Here is a 19198-nt window from a genome sequence, read left to right as displayed (position 1 = left end):
AGGTTTCAATGGGTAACCATGCCCCCACCCAATATCAAAAGGGAAGCTGGATTTAGTAGAATTTTCTTTAAGAAATGTCTTTTCATAATGATTATAAGTTGATTTAAAAATAAATAAAAGTTATAAGCAATGAACACATTTCCTTGTTAATTGAAGGAAGTAGAATTTCAGTTTTAATGCACCTCCTCATCGTTTTGGTGTTTGTTGTAGAGCGACTTCAGAATTGTTCACTTACTTCACAAAGTTTTATATGTAACTGTAATTATAAAGATATCCCTTAAGGGTTTTGTGGATTTAAAACATTTTAATGACTTTCAGTGACACTGGTAGGTGAGTTGAGGTCACAGAGATTTATAATTGGATGAAGTCTGGAGTATACGTCACTGCAGGTGTGAACACATTCCCCATCAACTACCCAGCCAGATTAATGACCAATTGGGTTATTTCATTAAATTTTCAAGTAAAAGTTTTTTTTTAAATGTCCCTCAGGAATCTCTTCAAGGTTGCAATTAAATTGTGCAATGAATTAAATTTTCTCTAATAAATTTCAGCCCAATCCTGAGTCCCTGAGATTAATAAAACATATAGAGATATATTATGCTATGAGTTCTGGAACCTCCAAAAGAACTGAAGAGACGTTCTTAAAGAAACAATGTGGGCATAGAAGCTGAAGAGGGTCTTCAAGGTTGGCCTAATGGCACCACTCTCTACAAGAGGACAGACAGTGCCAGGGTAAGGTGCCATATTCTCCAGTCCCAGCAAAACGGCAAAGGAGAAGGAATGCCACAGCACCTCTGTTGAGATAGATATGGGGAAATGGAATCTGGGGATTTTGGTATGATTCCACTTGGTTCTCAAGAAGGCCTAGGTGGGAGGAGAGGAGATTTGAACATGATTCTAGATTTTTTCCATTATTACAATGTACTGCTGTTTTCCTCCACAACACTCCCGGACCCTCAAGGAAAATGAGAAAGAGAAAATAAGCAAGGCAATCTGTACCACTTGGTGGGGCTCCTTCTCTTTAGGCAATGACCAGGACATCCAGACCATGGTTCTCCAAAGGAGGCGGTCCCTAGGAGATGTAGGGAGGAGAGAGATGGAGGGAGCTGGTTTAGTTTGCACCCTTGGCTCTCCCATCCATTTTAAGTGAGGATGTCTTACATGTTTTTTAAAATTTTTAATTTAAAATGTTTTAAAAGATTTTATTTATTTATTTGAGAGAGAAAGAGAGCACAAATTGGGGGCGGGGGCAGCAAAGGGAATAAGAGAACCAGGCTTTCTGGTAAGTAGGGAGCCTGATGCAGGGCTCCATCCCAGGACCCTGGGATCATGACCTGAGCTGAAGGCAGACGCTTAACTGACCGAGCCACCCAGGCATCCCTTTTTTTAAGTAGCTACTTATTGCAGTGTAATTTTAAATGCACAATTCAATGACCGTTGCCATGTCATCTAACCACCATCACAATCAAGATGTAGAACGTTTGTATTATCTAAGAAAGTTCTCTCATGTTTCTTTGCACCTTTGCATCCACCCCTGCCCCAGGCAACTGCTAATCTACTTTCTGTCAAGACAGTTTCACTTTTTCTACAATCTCATACAAAGGAAATCATGTGGCACAAAGACTTTTTTGCTTTGTTTTTAGAAGAGGAATTACCTGTCCAACCTTAGCTCCCTGTTGCCCTCAGTGGTCACTGGAGTTCTGGCAACTCCACGTGGCTGTGTGGCTGCAAAAGTCCTCCAATCACACTGCATGCTGACCATCTTGCAAGGTCAGTAATGGAGCCTTCCTGTGTACCATTAATGTACACAGGGGTCTTGCATTTTCGTCAGAAGGAAGCAAATAGAAGTCTTTCTAGGACTATCATAGCATAACTTGGATGACTCTTCCCTCTGCCTTTCAAAGGTCTCCCTTTCCAGCCATGTGTGAGGAGAGAAAGAAGAGTCTTGACTGTTTAGATTGTGGTGTGTGGATGGTGGGGGAGGGAATAAAATCCCACCACATAAAATTGGGCTTATTTGTTTTCCCCCAAATCCCACATCAACTTGAATTTTCTTCAAAGAATGCACTTTTAAAAAGACTTATCCTGGACCAATGGAGTAGAAGGAAAATTTGTCCTGAGGACTCAGTCTACTAGGGGCCATTGGGGGCTAAGGAGAAGAGAGTGATGCCATCTGAAGGAGAGCACTCCATCAGACTCAGCCAGGGTCCAGCCCCATACTCAGGGCTCCTGGCTGGGTTCTCAAAAAGAGAAAAACACCCCTGGGCTGAGATGGGTTCAACCTGGGGGGCAGGGGTTTAGGAACCACATCAAGGCCTTAGAGGAAGGAAACAGAAGGGTCCCAGAATAAAATCATATTGTTTGGATTCTTACAGATGCACCTTCTTCCAAGAAGGCATCAAAAAAGAAAGCCAGAAAGCAAGAAGGTGTTTGTGTGTTTGCTTTAATCTCCCCTAGAGAAGGGCAGGAAAGTCAGTGTTTCCTGTCCATCCACTCGATGGCAGGTACCATATTAAGTGCTTTATACCCATGGTCTCATGAAAAAAAAAAAAAACCCTAAACTAAATTATAAACTTTTTTCCCACTTTTTATGAGAAGGGAGAAGTTGACGTAGGAATGAAAAGAAAAGGGATCTTTTAAAGAAAAGTAACAGTAGAAGAGTAAGAAAAGAATGAAAAATCCTAAGGGTTTATACACGTGTAACGGTTCACAGATTTTCAGAGCAGGCATGCTCTGATGCTCTGCTATGTGTTGGCCAAATTAATTCAGTAGGACTCACTGATGAATGATAGAATTCTTAGACCCAACTCAAGGAAGGTTAAGTTTTTTTTTCAGGATAATTACAAAATAAACAAAAGCAGTGTCCAAGAGTAGACAAGCTAGTCACTCTCACTCAAAGAGAGAGGCATAGAAAGCTAAGCAAGTCAAGAAAAGAGAGATCCGAGAGGGTTGAGGGTATTCAAATGTGAGGGAAAAGGAGTAAGGAGTTAGGACACTGGTTAATAATCATGTTTAATGGTAATAATAATTAACTACAAAAGCTGGTGTCCCTGTCCATAACATAAATAATCTTATTTATGACAGCTCACTATGTAAAATGTTTGGCTTCTTACTCTCCCTAGAATGGGTAAATAATGTCATGATTATTTGTAGACAGGTCCAGAGGACACAGACCTTCTATAAAGGATTGGGAACCTCTGGGTTCTAGCACGTAAAACTGCCCTCTATCCAGCTTCTAAGACAAAACTTCCCTTTATCTGTAGCTTCCAACCTGGCCCAAAGCCCTGCCTGATGTCAAATAGCATTTTAGGGCAAATAATTCACCACAGTAAAGAGAGTGCTGAGCCCTCTCCTGCTTCTATATCTGCATCATTGCTTATGGAGGTGGTGAGGTGGGAACTGTTTCACCAGCTATTTCAATGTGAAAGTAAATATGTTCCCATCCAGCCAGCAGGTCATTCACTTTGGGTGCCACCTATCTCCAGTCATTCTTCTTTCTCATCATTAGTCCTCCAGAGCCCGTCAGTATCCAAGAAAGCCCACAAAATGTCTCCATCTTCATTCACTTTTAACACTTTAATGCATGGCACATACATCAGATACAAATGCAAAATAGAATCACGTTATCTTCTTCAGCCTAATGCCTTATGCTGGAAGACAGGAACCTTAAATTATGAAGGATTTTTTTTTTTACAAGGGTTTATAGAAAGCTCACTACATTGTGGCACTTGTGCAGTGGCTTAGAAAAAATGTCCTCATATCTCACAATAGCTACGATTTGTCCGAAATTTATATAATCCCTTAAAATTAGTGTTATCATGATATACCTTTCTCCATCTTTTTACTTTTTATGTATCTAAGTGTATCAAAGTATAATGTACTGATAGAAAACCTGAGGTAAAGTAAGATCAGTAATCAGTAGATGATTACTATTACAAAGATAGTTTATTACCATTCCTAAGAGGAGAGGACACACCATGCTGCAAGGGGCCACACAGGGAAACATCAGGGCCAGTCAAGAGGCAGAGAAAGAGGAGAACCCCTGGCAAGAGTCTTTATTGTGCCTTCTTCAGGATGAAAACAGCAAGGGGGGACAAGCAGGCTCAGGATTGGCTTGTTTGAATAATTTCAGTGGGCTCCAGGGTATAAGGACACCTGGTCCTGGTAGGTAGAGCAAGGGGATAATGACTCAGTGTGAGAGTCAGATGGGAGAGGTGGTTGGGAGCATGGACTCTGGATTGATTGGCTTGTATCTGAGAAGCACACTCCACTGAAGGGAGGGCAATGAGGAAGGCTGGAAGTCAAGGAAAGGTGACTAAGGTATATTATTGAGTCGCCTAGAAAAAGACATGTCAAGCAGATATATCTAGAAAAAGACACATAGAACAGATGTTAAAACACAGAGTTTAGTGAAGCTAGAAAACATGAGTTTAATACATTGAGTCTTAATTTTTAAACTGAGTTGGATCTATTTTTAAAATCTAATCTGACAATCTCTGGTTCTTAACTGATATGTTTAGGCCACTCTCATTTAAATACATTGTCAGTATAGCTTAGTGAAAATCTCTCATCTTTACAAATGTTTCTATTTACTGAATTTGTACTTTCTTTCCTCTTCTTTCTCTACCTTCTGTGGTTTTAACTGAGCATTTTATTTGATCCCATTTTCTGTCTCCTCTCTTATATCATTTATACTTCTTTTAAACACATTTTAGTAGTTATCCTAGACTTTGCAGTATACCTTGCAACTACTCTAAGTCCACCCTCAAATAATACTCTATCTCCTCATGTAGAAAGCAGTTACCTTATACTAGAATATTCCAAGTCCTGTGACATCTTACTTATCCATATGCTATAAACTAACTCCTTTAAACAGGGACATTGTTGTTCTAACTCCTTTAAACAGGGACATCTGGGTGGATCAGTGGTTGAATGTCTGTCTTTGGCTCAGGGCGTGATCCCGAAGTCCCAGGATCAAGTCCCACATCCAGCTTCCTGCATGGAACCTGCTTCTCCTTCTGCCTATGTCTCTGCCTCTGTGTGTGTGTGTGTGTGTCTCATAAATAAATAAAAATCCTAAAAAAATAACTCCTTTAAACAATTCTCTTTTAGACGAGTTAAAAATAAGAAAAAGTGAAGAATCAATTTATCTTTATTTATACCTTTTATAATATTTTTCCTTTCTTTTGTAGATCTCAATTTCTGACTTAGATAATTTTCCTTCTTCCTGAAGGCTTTCCTCTAACCTTGCAGGGTAAGTCTATTAGCAATAAGTTCCTCAGTTTTTGTTTGTCTTCAAAAGTCTTTATTTCTCCTTCATTTTTTAAAGATTTTATTTATTTATTCATGAGAGACACAGAGAGAGGCAGAGACACAGGCAGAGGGAACCTGATGTGGGACTTGATCCCAAGAACTGGAATCAGGACCTGAGCCCAAGGCAGACGCTCAACCACCGAGCCACCCAGGTGCCCCTCCTTCATTTTTGAAAGCTAACTTTGCTAGCTATAGAATTCTGGCATATTCTAGATGTCAAATTCAATCCTCAACACTTTAAAGATTTCCCTCCACTCTCTTCTTGCATGGTTTCTGAGAAGTCAACTGTCATTCTTTTTTTTTTTTTTAAGATTTTATTTATTTATTTGAGAGAGAGAGAGAGAGAGAGAGAGAGTGCTTGAGACAGAGCATGAGCAGAGGGAGGAGGAGAAGAAGAGGAAGAAGCAGACTCCCTGCTGAGCATGGAGCCTGATGAGGGGTTCGATCCCAGGACCGTGGGATCCTGATCTGAGTCAAAGACATTTAACCTCTGAGCTCCCCGAGCATCCCATCAACCGTCATTCTTATCCTTATTCCCCTAGAGCCAAAATGTTTACTCTCACTCTGATATCTTTCAGATTTCTCTTTGTTTTTGGTTTTCTGCAGTTTGAATATGATATGCCTACCTGTAGATTTCTTGGTATTTAAGCCGACACAGTGCCTTCTGAAATTCTTGGATTTGTGGTTTGATATCTGTCAATAATTTTGGAAAATTATCAGACATTCCTTCAAATATTTCTACTGCTCCATTCTCTTTTTTATTTTGTCTCTGATAGTCCAGTTATGCATGTTACACCTTTTATAATTTCCCCATGGTTCTTGGATGTTCTGCTCTATTTTTCATTCTTTTCTCCTTTTTTTCTCATTGAATTTCAGCTTGAGAACTATCTATTGACCTACCTGCAACGTCACTAATTCTTCCCTGAGCTGTGCTAGTCCACTGATGAGCCTATCAAAGACATTCTTTATTTATGTTACTGGGCTTTTGACTTTTGGCAACTGCTTTTGATTTTTCTTTAGAGTTTTTCTCTCTTTACATTACCCATTCATTGTTCATGCATGCCATATATCTACTTTTTCCATTACAGCATTTAACATATTCATCATAGTTATTTTTTAAGACTTATTTATTTATTTGAGAGAGAGCACTAGTGAATGGGAGGAGGGGCATGACTCTTTCTTTTATTCACAGAGACACTAGGAATTGACATATGAGTAATTACTGAACTTCAGGTACCAAACAAATGCACATACTTACCAAAAGGGCTTGTCCTTAGCTCTTTCTTTCTAGTTACAAAAGAAAAGGGTAAGGTGTCCCTCCTCTTCTTCAAGCTAATTTCTCTACCTGTCTCTGGATTCCTTCCCTTCAGCCTTCTCAGGAATCCCACTATCTCCTCCCACGATGATGTCATTCTTCACCACTTTTTCCTTCACTTGCCACCGACTTCTCTTATGTGTTCAATTCTTGCCTCTTTTCCCATCAGCCTTTAAACACACCTTAAGTTCATCTGGAGAACACAAAGTCTGCTCAACCACATGCTGCTGGCCTCCAGCCCTTTCTCTCTTACCTCCATTACAGCCAAACTTTTCCAGAAGTATTTGTTTGTGCTCACTGCCTCCATTTTCTCATCCTCCTCCCACTCCTCAGCATGCCCCCTCCATCTCCCTCACATCTCCACCAGCTTTTTGAAGCCATCATTGTGTAAGTTTCTGCTAAAACTAATAGACTCATCTTATCTGACTTGTATCTTATTTGACTTGTATCTTATTTAACCTGGTTGATATCTCTATCATTTTTGCAATGTTTTCTTGGCTTCTCCTATTTCACAGTCCCTTGGTTTTCTTGACAAGGATTTGTGATCTCCAGGGTTCCACACACTTCATCTTATCTCACTTGACATGTGCCCTCTGTGCCATCTCATCTGTCTCTATGTCTGTACTTATCTTTGTGCTGAGGCTCCCACATCTGATCTCTATTCCAGATTTCTCTCCTAATCTTCAGATCCATTTTATCCGGCTATCTATCAAGTGTCTGCATGTGGATGATGTATGGCCACCTCAAATATGTCAATGCAGCACTCAAAACCTTCTCTACTATTCTTTGTAAATGCTCTATCAGCTCTTCAATGCTCAAAGACATCACATCACTCTTCACTTTCTTTATCCTATTCAATCTATTTACAAATATGGTAGATTCTTCCTTCTGAAAACATCTCACATGATAGAACTCTCTCCATTCCAGTTTCTACTATTTTAGTTAAAGTTGCAATCATGTCTCATCTGGGTTGTTAAAATGGTCTTCCAGCCTTTAGGTTTCTCCCTCTCCTCCAATCCATTTTTAATACTGTATCTCATCATCTTACTCCCCTGGCCAGAATTCTCTAATGTTCTCTTCTTTCTTTGAAGGTAGTCTATATTCTTTAGCATAGAATGAAGCCCCTGAATAACCTGACATGTCTTACATCTCCAGCCCTATCTCTCTTCTAACAGGAATCCCAGGCTAGATATTTCATCCACTCCCAACTTCTTTCAGTCCCTTTCACATGCCATGCTCTTTCTCACTGGTGAGCTGGTCCTTCTTCCTGGAATACTGTTTCACCTATTTTTTTCCTCCTCCTTGGCACTTCTTGGCCTCACCTCCAGGCCCTTAATATAATATGTTCCTACTTATATTTCACATTGCTAATGGGTCCTTGGCAAACTCCAAGTGAGTTAGGTAAAACATCTAGCTTAGAGCTGTGCAGATAATAAAACAAATACTCATTGAATTGAAACCATGATTTATCAAAACCATATTGAAATTCACAGAAAAACATATGACCTACCAAGCATTGCCTTCATTAATAGAGCTTGGCTGTCTTCTTCATATGGAACCACACTCTTACTATACTCTCAAAGAATCAAGTGACATATTAAAATAAATATTACAACTGTCAAAAACTTGCAGGGAGGGCAGCCCAGGTGGCTCAGCGGTTTAGCACTGCCTTCAGCCCAGGGTAGGGAGACAGGCTATGTATCGAGGTTAACCACGATTCTGTAGGGGTCCTTCTCGCCGAGACAGCCTGGAGAGGATGGCAACGAGGAAGATAAGGAAAATCAAGGAGAGGAGACCCAAGGTCAGCGGCCGCCTCAACGTCGGTACCGCCGCAACTTCAATTGCCAACGCAGAGGCCCAGAACACCCTAAACCGCCAGGAGGCAGAGACCGAAGAAGCAGCCGATCCCCCAGCTGAGGAGGCCCAGCAGGGCGGGATCCAGTAAATGCGGCTTACCACCTCTACCATCGTCCGGTTTAGTCATCCAACACGAAGAAATGAAGATGAAATGCCAGCAATAAGAAATGAACAAAAGATTGGAGCTGAAGACCTTCAGAGCTTGCTTTTTGCCCATTGACCAGATAAGTAGAACTATCTGCATTATCTATGCAGCATGGGGTTTTTATTATTTTTACCTATAGACGTCTCTTTTTGGTAATGATAAACGTGTTTTTTTGTTTGTTTGCTTGTTTTTAGCCTGGTTTTTCTCAATACACCTTTAAAGGTTTTTAAATTGTTTCATATCTGGTCAAGTTGAGATTTTTAAGAACCTCATTTTTAATTTGTAATAAAAGTTTACAACTTGATTTTTTCAAAAAAGTCAACAAACGGCAAGCACCCATTAATAAAGGTCTTAAATAATTTAAAAATATATATAATACTTATAAAGATATATTTATTGAAGCAAATGGAAACATACAGTTCATGGAAAAATAAATACAAATACTCCATCTATACATGGAAATCTTTAAGGGAAAAAATAGAAAGCAAAAGTACAAGACACAGTTTTCACCTATCGTTCTGGAAAATGGCCAAAAGATAATTATGCCTTGCGTCAGAAGGGAATGAGCAAAAAGGCATTGCCATACATTATGCAAAGCCAAAAAATACAAAGATATGCAGTGCTGCATTGTTCACATGACAAGAACAACAAAACTATAATAAAAAATCTAGATATCTATCAAGGGGGTGCCAAAAAAATAAATTGTGGTATAGTCATACAGCAGAATCCCATGTAATCCTTAAAAAGATTAGCATAGTTTCATAAACACAAAAATAAAATGCCTAAAAAGTTGTCCATGGTATATTAGTGAAGAAAAGAAAGGTGCAGGATGCTGTGTGGGGAACCTTATGACTTAAATGTGATATACGCTTATATATGCTTCAGAAGCTAACCCCATAGAGGTAACTGTTGCACTTAAATTTGTTTACACCTGATGTTTAGCTCAGATTGAGCCTGTCTAAAAGACTAATGTAACTCACTTAATCACTTCTTTTTCTTAAGAGTTAGAGGGGTAACTTCTTAGCCCATTTCATTTCCTCTGAGAATCTGACAAAATATTGGAACTTCTTCCCAGAAAAGTCAGGCATAAGTACATACAAAATTTTATCTATGATTTCAAAGTGAATTTATTGGAGTTCACTCACAGATTTCTGGTGATCCAAAGATCCTTAGCAAGGAGCTCTTTGTTAAGTAAGAACTTGTGATACAGTACCACACAGAATTCTAGGAAAGCATTACAGCTAGATCTGGATAAGCTGCACACTCTCTTAAGTTTAGTGGGTGTGTTGCTCCTCAGATATGTTCTCAAAGCCTTGGAAGGGCAAGTGAGTATAATCATATGGGTACAAGACTGACAAGGGACCTAGATGGGTTCCAGTCCACACCACTCCTACTTGGTCTACTGGTACTTTTCATCTGAGAGCTAAGGTAATTGGAACTTTGCCTTGGTCTTTCCAAAGGGAAGGTTATCCCCTAGGCATTATGCCACTGAAAAGGACAGCCTTAAAGGGCTTTCCTGAAGCAACAGAAGATCAGCTAGAGGAGTATCTCTTTAAATGAACTTCAGGGCCTCTCATGGGTAATGGCCCTTGAGGACATGATGGTCTTCTAGCATGGTATAACACCTGCAGTTCAGAGTGATCCTCTAGCCAATAAAGCCCAATAATTGGTATGTAGATTCTATTTTATAGAGCATGGTAAAGTAGAGCACATTTTAGAAAGATTTCATTGCAAATGGATGAAATAAAAGCTTTAGAAATTAAAGCATTATACTTTAATTATCTGTAAAATTAATTTTCAGAATGTAATATTCCCCAGTTGAGATTTTCTGAAATGTATAAAGTACAAAGGATAAAAAATGTTTGATTCTTCTTAGCAGCTGCATCTGCCCCAGAGAAGCAAATGCTTGCATCTTGTCTCTCACATCTGGTTGCCTTAAGACATCAGCAGCATGATGAGTTCAATTAAAGTCATGAACTTGAGGTTTTTTCCTATGTTATTGTTATAAGGTTGGGAGTGGCTCTTCTTCTAGCTCTGAACATCCCAAGCAGAAACTAGCTATCTCAATTGGAGAAGTTTAAATAGAAAAAAATGACACGACCTGATTCAAATATTGGAAAGATAATTTTAGCACCTAAGGAAAAAAAATAAGATGATCCTGGGGCTTAGGACAAGAGAGAGTAGGGAGACCAGTCAGGAGGCTATTGCAATAGCTCAGGTAAGAAGTGATGGTGGACCACAAGATCCAGCAATCCCACTTCTAGAAATTTACCCCAAAGAATTGAAAGTAGGGTCTTGAACAAACATGATCATTGCAGCACTAATTCACAGTAGCCAAGAAGTGCAAATAACCTAAATGTCCATTAATAGATAAACAGATAAAGAAAATGTGGTAGCTATGCAGTGGAATATTATTCAGTCTTAAAAAGAAAGAAAATCTTGTCAAATAATACAACATGGGTGAACCTTGAGGACATTGTGTTAAGTGACATATGCCAGTCAAAAATGACAAGTACTATTATGATTCCACTACTGTGAGGTATCCAACATAAGTCAAACTCTGAAAAACAGAAAGTAGCATGGTGATGGAGAGGCTAGGGGGCAGGGGAAAGGGGAGTAGTTGTTTAATGAGTATAGAATTGCAGTTTTGCAAAACGAGAAAGTTCTGAAGATCTGCTTCACCACAACGTGAGTATATTTGACACTACTGAACTGTACACTTAAAACTAGTTAAGATGTTAAATTTTCTGTTAGAGGTGCAAGAGAAAAAAGAAGTGATGGTGGCATGGATGGACTAGCAGTTTCCCGTAGGAAAGAAGGTTTCCTGTAGAAAGATTCAGCCTGCCATTTGTGATGGTTAAAAATTTGTTTTTCTTTTTAAGAGAGGGAAATGGGAGGAGCAGAAGGAGAGAGAGAAAATCCCAAGCAGGCTCCATGCCCAGTGTGGATGGAGCCCAACACTGATCAGGATCCAGCCAAAATCAAGAGTGAGACTGAGCCACCGAGGTGATGGCTAATTTTATATGTTGACTAGACCATGAGAAGCCCAGATATTTGGCTTAATATTATTCTGGGTGCTTCTGCAAAGTTGTTTTTGGATGAGATTGACATTTAAATCAGTACCCTGAGTAAAGCAGATTGCCCCCCACCCCAATATACGTGAGCCTTATCCAATCAGTTGAATGCCCAAATATAACAAAAATGCTGACCTTCCTGGGAGTGAGAGGGGCCTCCTCTTGTCTGACTACTTTTGAGATGGGACATTGACTTTTTCCTACCTTCAGACTTGAACTGAAACCTTGCCTCTTCCTGATCTATCTTCGAGCCTATTGGCCTAGAGACTAGAACTACACCATTCATTCTCCTGCTTCTCAGGCCTTTAGACTGAGACTGGAACTAAATCACTGGCTCTCCCGGATCTCTGTTTGCTGACTCACCCTGCAGATCTTGGGACTTCTCAGCATTCATAATCACATGACTCAATTCCTAACAGTAAATTTCATATATTTCAATAAATTTCATATACATATGTTATTGGTTCTGTTTCCCTAGAGAACACTAACATAAAACAGGAACCCACATTTTATAATAATATCTTATTAATTTAAATGTTTTATACAATAATTTTTATTGATTTCATTTTTTAGTTTGAGCAAAGATTGAATATCATTTTTGTATATACACATAAAATGTTTAATACAGTGAATTCTCTGTGCATGTTTTAAAAATAATCATAGTCAAATGTGACCACCCATTTTAATACCTCAAAATATGCCTTTGGGATTCGTGGTATAAGCTAAAAGATTTTTTGTTTAAAATTTGTAGAAAAATGACTTCAGTTTGTCAACTGGTTCAGACTTTTGTCTGCTACAATTCATGTTTAGACAGATCCTAAGACATGTTTCTTAACACTGTCGAAAGCTTGTCCTCTTCTTTTCCCCATTATCTATCTCTCCCTGAGCAATTCAGCCTTTGTGTGAAACCACCCACCTAGGGAGTGGGAAGCTGCAATGGTATCAGGACCTGAGCAGGGGAAAGTAGGTGTCTATAGAGGGACTTCCAAGTGCAGGTTCCTCAGTGAGAGGGGTGCCTGCATGGGTGGGTGGGGGGGCCAAGTGCAAGGGTGTGGAAGCCTGAGCAGGTGAGATGGTATCACTCCAGTGGGCAACCAGCCAAAGAGGGAGGGTCTCAGCAGAGGTGGGCACACTTGTAGGAGTCAGCCCTGAATGAGGTGCTGCAGTCTGAGCTGGGTTAAGGAAGATATCCTAATGTCAGTGCCTATAACTTTCAGAAGGGTCAAGGTCGCGAAGGTCAAGGGAACACCAAGAAAGAATTGAGAGCTAAATGAGACTAACAAGATCTATTAACTCAATGGGATGCCTGATTCTTATCTGGACCCTTGTGTTCTAAAGGGTAATAATAGGACAATTAGCAAAACTTGAATGAGATGTGAGGCTTAGATGGAACTATCATCATATCAGTGTGAATATCCTCATTTTGATGGTTGTATTATGGTTGTGTTGGAGAAGGCATTTTCACACGGGAAATAATATATTGAAGTGTTTGGGGGGTGATGGGGTGTCAGGTTGACAACTTTTACCCACATGGTTGACAAAATGTTCTTTGTACTGTTCTTGCAGCTTTTATGTAAGTTTGAGATTATTTCAAAAGAAAAACAAAAAGAAGAATCTTTAAGGAACATGTGTCAACCTTATTTTCTGGCACTGTGGCACCACTTGACTGAATTGTGATGAATCAGGTTTCAGGATACTGGTTCATTTCTCTTTCCTCAGTTTTACAAGACAAACTACTTCTTGCTCTTGTGGGTCTTCCCTCATTTTCTTTAAAGCAAAGTTTAATGGGATTTGTCTTTGGAAAAGATTTAAACCCACAGTGTTGACTCTTTTAGAAATGAAAACACTTTAGACTTGATAATGTACCATGTACCGAATTGTAAGTGAACAAATGATGAATCTGATATGATTAAAAACACCTGTCAAATGCTTATGGGCAAACCATGTCAAAAGTTCTAAAAAATATACCGCAATTTTGTAGAACTATATTTTTTGTTATTTTATTATGGTCTTTTGGAAGGAAACGAATGTTTGGAATCTGTTTCCTTGAGTATTTCCTTTGCCAGTTGTGTCTCTTGCTTCTGTTAGTTGGACCTTTTGTGAATTCATTTCAATTGTGACTATGATGCCTGTTTATCTTGTCAGTCATTCAAACTCACACATTTTTATTAACTACCTACTTAAACCATGAAAGCTGTCACCACTGAATTCTAGCTGATTTCTAAGCAGAATTGTTTTTAAATGTTGTATTCAGGGTACTCTGTACCAGGTATGAGTGAAACATATTCAAGGGGCTATATTCTCAGATACATTGCATTTCTGAAATTCAAATGTATTAATTTCCAAATATTGAAATAGCTCTTACTCTATGCCAAAAACTAACCTGAGCACATTAAAAATATTAACTCATTTCACCCTCCAATAACTCAACGAGGAATTTTTTATTATTATTCTCATTTGACTGATGAGAAAATTAAGATACAAGAGTATAAGTAACATAATCAAAGTCTCAGCTAGAAAAGAGCATGGCCAAATTTGGAATCCAGATGGTCTGGTTCACAATGCCCTATCCTTAAGCACAATGTTACTCTACCCTTCTTCTTAATGAGAAGTTGTCCTAGATGGATTGTCTTTAGAAAATAGATGCTCAAGAAACTTAAGAATCAGTTAAATTTCAGCTCAATATTGCAGACTGAGCAAACATAGTTGCTTCATCTCTCTGCCTAGCAACCTCACTGAAATTATCATAGAGGAATAAATAAATAACAAAATAGAAAACGGAAACAGACTTGTGAGTTCAACAACTTTCTGGAATTCAGAAAAAACAATTTGGCCAAATTCTTTGGTCAAGGAATTACGAGGGAAATTAGAAAATATTGTGAAATAAATAAGATTGGAAAACAATAAGCCAACATTTATAAGATGAAGAGAACGCAGTATCAATAGGGAAGACTATAGGTGTAAATGCTTACATTAAGAAAGAAGAAAGTCTCAAATCAAAATCTAACTTTACATCAATTAGAGAAAGAAGAAACTCAAAGTTAGCATGAAGAAGATAACACTAAAGATTAGAGCATAAACAAGATAAAGAATAGAAAAAAGCCCAATAGGGATATAAGTAAAACTAAGAGTTGGATTGTTGAAAAGATCAACAAAATTAAAAACCCTTAGCTAGATTGCCTTGAAAAAAAGAGAGACTTCTTAAATAACTAAAATCAGATTTGAAATATGGGACATTGCAACTAATGCCACAGAGATGAAAAGGATTATAAGAGAATACTACAAACGCTTATATGCCCAAAAATTCAATAACCCATAGGAAATGGATCAATTCCTAGAAACATACAACCTACTAAGACTGAATAATGAAGAAACAAAAAATTTGAATAGACTAGTAAGGAGATTGAATCTGTAATTCAAAACCTGCCAACAAAGAAAAGCCCAGGATCAGATGGCTTCACTGGGGAATGCTACCAAACATTTAAAGAAGAATTAATACCACTCCTCCTCAAACTCCTCTAAAAAATGGAAGAGAAGGGAACACATCCAGACTTCTTCTGTGACAACAACATCACTCCAATACCAAAGCCAAAGACACCACAAGAAAACTGCAGACTCTATACAAATATTGAATTATTACCTCGTACACCTGAAACTATTAAGTTACAGGTCAATAAAAACTGAAATTTTTTTATTACAGGTCAATAAAAAAAGAAAACTAGAGACCAATATCCCTGATAAATATTGATGCAAAAATCCTCAACAAAATACTAGCAAGCTGAATTCATCAGCACTTAAAAGGATTATACATCATGACCAAACAGGATTTTTTTTTTTCTGGAATGCAAAGATGCCTCGACCCAAATGTTTTTCAATCAGGGTGCCAAGACCACTCAGTGGGGGAGAAACAGTCTCTTTAACAGTGATGGAAAAACTGGATATCTATATGCAAAAGAATGAAGCCACATAAAAAATAGCAATATACAACAATTAACTCAAAATTAATGGGTTAAAGACTTAAACTAATGCCTAAACAACAAAACTCCCAGAAGAAAATACCAATGAAAAGCTTCATAACGTGATTTGCCAATGATTTCTTGGATATGACACCAAAAGCATAGGTAACAAAAGCAAAAATAGACAAATAGGACGATATCAAACTTTTAAAAGCCTGCGCATCATAGGAAACAATAAATAGTGAAAAGGTAACCTACAGAATGGGAGAAAATATTTGCAAATCACATATCTAATAATGAGTTAAATATACAGACTATAGAAAGAACACCTACAACCCAGCAAGAACAAAAATAACCTGAAGGAAAAATGGACAAAGAACTTACATATACATTTCTCCAAAAAAGATATAGAAATGGCTAACAAGTATTTTTAAAAAAAGATGCTCAACTTCACTAATCATTAGAGAAACACAAATCAAAACACAATGTGATACCACCTCACACCTATTAGGATGGCTACTATCAAAAAAACAAAACTCCTAGAAGATGTGTTGTTGAGGATATGGAGACAATGGAATCCTTGTGGGAATGTAAAAGGGTCCAGCCACTATGGAAAATGTTACGGAGGTTTCTCAAAAAATTAAAAATACAGTTATGCCATATTATCCAGCAATCCCACTTCTGGGTATTTACCCAAAAGAATTAAAGCCGAGTCTTGGAGAGATATTAGTACTCTTGGGTTCACTGAAGCATTGTTCACAATAGTCAAGAAGTAGAAGCCACCCAAATATTCACTGAGGGATACATGAATAAATAATGAATATATGTGGTATATACATGCAGTGAAATATTATTCGGCCTTTAAAAAGAAAGAAATCTTGTCATGGCACAAGGATGGAGGTTAGGGACATTACGCTAAATGAAAAATGCCACTCACAAAGAGAAATATTGTACGACTCTACTTACATGAAGTATCTAAAGTAGTCAAAGTCACAGAAACAGATTAGAATGATGGTTGCCAAGGGCTGGGAGAAGGGAGAATAGGAGTTGTTGTTCAGTGGGTATAGACTTTATTTTATAAGATGGGAAACTTCTGGAAATCTGTTGCACAGCAACATGAACATAACACTATTACACTGAAAAAAAAGTAATAAATGAGTCCTTATCTTTTCAATTTAGACACTGAAAAATGTGTGTATAAAATATCATTATGTCTGCGATTAACTTCAAAATAATCTTGGGCAGCCCGGGTGGCTCAGCGGTTTAGCACCGCCTTCAGCCCAGGGCATGATCCTGGAGACCTTGGATCCAGTGCCCCGTCCGGCTCCCTGCATGGAGCCTGCTTCTCCCTCTGCCTTCGTCTCTGCCCCTCTCTTTCTCGCTCTCTCTGTCTCTCATAAATAAATAAAATCTGTAAAAAAAAATCTGAAGGTTGCTTGGAGGAGAGGGTGAAAGTATAAATGAAGACTGGCATCGGTTGACAGTTCTTAAAGCTGAGTGGGTTCATTATACCATTCCCTCTACCCCATGTAGGTTTGAAATTTTCCAGAATGGAGGAGTTTAAAAAAAAAAAAAAAAAGCAACATTATCAAAATGAAAAATTAAATCAATAAAAAGTGCTAGATGAGAAAGTCAAGGAAATATCCCACATTGTATAATGAAAAAAGATGAAAAGAACAGGGAAAGAAAGCTAAGAGATATACAGGACCTCCAGAAGGTCATCCAATCATAGGAGCACCAGAAAGAGAAAATAAACAATGGAAGATAGGAGAAAATGGTTTATTTTTTTGTTCATCAGATGGATGTTATTGTACTTCTACTATTGGTAGGAGTATAAATGGGCAGTCATGTGAGGCCATCAATCTGATTATATCTTAAAATGAAAATATCTGATATCTTGCAACTGAAATCTCTTTTATCTACCTTAGAAAAAGTCATAACTGCACATAGTAAATGTTCTTAAATAAATGACTAATTCTTTAATTAATAATTTTATTATTTAAATAAATTCTGGTTATTTAGATTGGCTCTTCCTCCTCTCATTATCTAGGAGCAAAGAAGATTACTCCCTGGATCTAATCCCACTCCAGATTTCCCTACCTGTGTCTTAGGTTCTGTTTCTCAACCCTAAACCTTTGACCAAGAATGAAACTATTTAAAAATTAAGATGTCAACTGTGATCCCAGTCACAGGTCTTTTTGCCTGAATGGAAGGATGTGATACCTACTATTCCCCATCCGTTTTGTAGGAAGTGAATTGATGCTGGCTTCTCTTTGTCTTATTCCAAGTTGGGACATGAGATTTGCCCTGCATTAGGTTGTTGAGACCTGAAGCCTGGGAAGATGCATTGAAAATTACACAGGAGCTCATTGTGAAGAAGTTTTTCCACCAAGCTCCAGCATCCAAACTAAAAGTGACCTGTTTGCAGCTTTTGTGACATTGACTGTTCTTCTGGGAACTCTTATCATTGGAACCCCCTACTTTCTTCTCAGGAAAGGCCACCTTCAGAGGGCCATTTCAGTCCAGGATGACATAGACCTGGCAGAGACAAGCAGTACTGGTGCTCACCACAGTTTCCAAGATATTGGATGTCAGAAAACAAAGGATCATGATCTCTGAGAGATGGGAAACAAGATTTTCATTAAGCAGACTCCTACCCAGTTTCTACAAATGAAAACCAAGTCACTCATCTAAAAATCTCACAATTTCTAAACAAGAGGATTTAGAGTCTTCCGTTTGCATTAAAACTCAACTTATGGTGGTGGTAACCTGGCTTTGATTGCATGGGCATAGAATGAGAAAGTTTTCTCAAAAATTGCTGTATAAGGCATAGAAAATTCTCAGATTTGTTAGTTTTACATTCTTTGCGTGTTCAATGTGTTAAACTTGCACTACAAATCAATGGCAAGCCTTTTGCTATCTGGCCTCTTTTACAAATTTGAGAAGTTGCTATGTTTGCAACTGATCTGGTTTTAGGCAAAGTTGAGAGAGCTGTAATGGGTGAAGTGGCCTACTGAATGCCCTTTATTAGTATAGGTGACAGTAGATCATTATGTCACTATGTGGTGTGTCTCTTCCTAAGTCTGAATCCCAAGATCTGTCTTCTCTCCTTCTCTTTAGATTGCTATGCTTCCTTCGATAGCTTGTAAGGTGTTTAATTCTACTTGGATAAAGGGAATGGAAACATAATTCCTCAAAGCAGACTTCTACAGAGCAAATTACAGCAAGATTGTGCAGTGAGCATAGAAAGGAAGTATTTTAAATGTCATGATTCAATAAACCATCCTGTCAGTCCCATCATCACTTGAGAGGAGGCCGTTCAGTGTATGAAGACACTAAGACTATGATCTTACCTTCTCTTGTGCTCATGTATGCTTTCACATGACTTTTTCTCCAGCTTCAGAAAATGACTACATAAAAGTTGCCTTTTCTAGAAATTTAGTAAGTTTTTAGCTGAAAAGAAAATCTTTTAGTGCTTTTTATTTATTTATTTATTATTTATTGGAGTTCAATTTGCCAACATATAGCATAACACCCA

At 38.2% G+C, this 19198-nt stretch overlaps 1 protein-coding gene and 1 long non-coding RNA gene across 2 annotated transcripts; both read left to right on the top strand.

Annotated features, from left to right (window-relative positions):
* Positions 1 to 1534: 1534 nt before the first annotated feature.
* LOC140620016 (uncharacterized) lies at positions 1535 to 8803 on the top strand. Its single transcript, XR_012019769.1, has 3 exons — positions 1535 to 1770; positions 5193 to 5254; positions 8354 to 8803. It is a non-coding gene; the product is annotated as an uncharacterized lncRNA (long non-coding RNA).
* Positions 8804 to 11122: 2319 nt separating this feature from the next.
* Positions 11123 to 18401, top strand: NRG4 (neuregulin 4). Its single transcript, XM_072803812.1, has 2 exons — positions 11123 to 11169; positions 17994 to 18401. Exons 1-2 carry the CDS (start codon positions 11123 to 11125, stop codon positions 18277 to 18279), a joined length of 333 nt encoding a protein of 110 aa, XP_072659913.1. The 3' UTR covers positions 18280 to 18401.
* The last annotated feature ends 797 nt before the right edge of the window (positions 18402 to 19198 follow it).

This window comes from Canis lupus, chromosome 28, assembly GCF_048164855.1.
Source record: "Canis lupus baileyi chromosome 28, mCanLup2.hap1, whole genome shotgun sequence".
Classification (NCBI taxonomy): domain Eukaryota; kingdom Metazoa; phylum Chordata; class Mammalia; order Carnivora; family Canidae; genus Canis; species Canis lupus.
The sequence above is the reverse complement of the archived record's forward strand: the minus strand, read 5'-3'. Positions and strand labels throughout refer to the sequence as shown.

Excerpts from the sequence above, each read along its gene's own strand:
- NRG4 (XM_072803812.1), top strand. The coding sequence starts at position 11,123 with ATGCCAGTCAAAAATGACAAGTACTATTATGATTCCACTACTGTGAG. Across the intron at positions 11,170-17,993 it reads TATGATTCCACTACTGTGAG|CCTGGGAAGATGCATTGAAA; the intron begins GTATCCAACATA and ends TGAGACCTGAAG.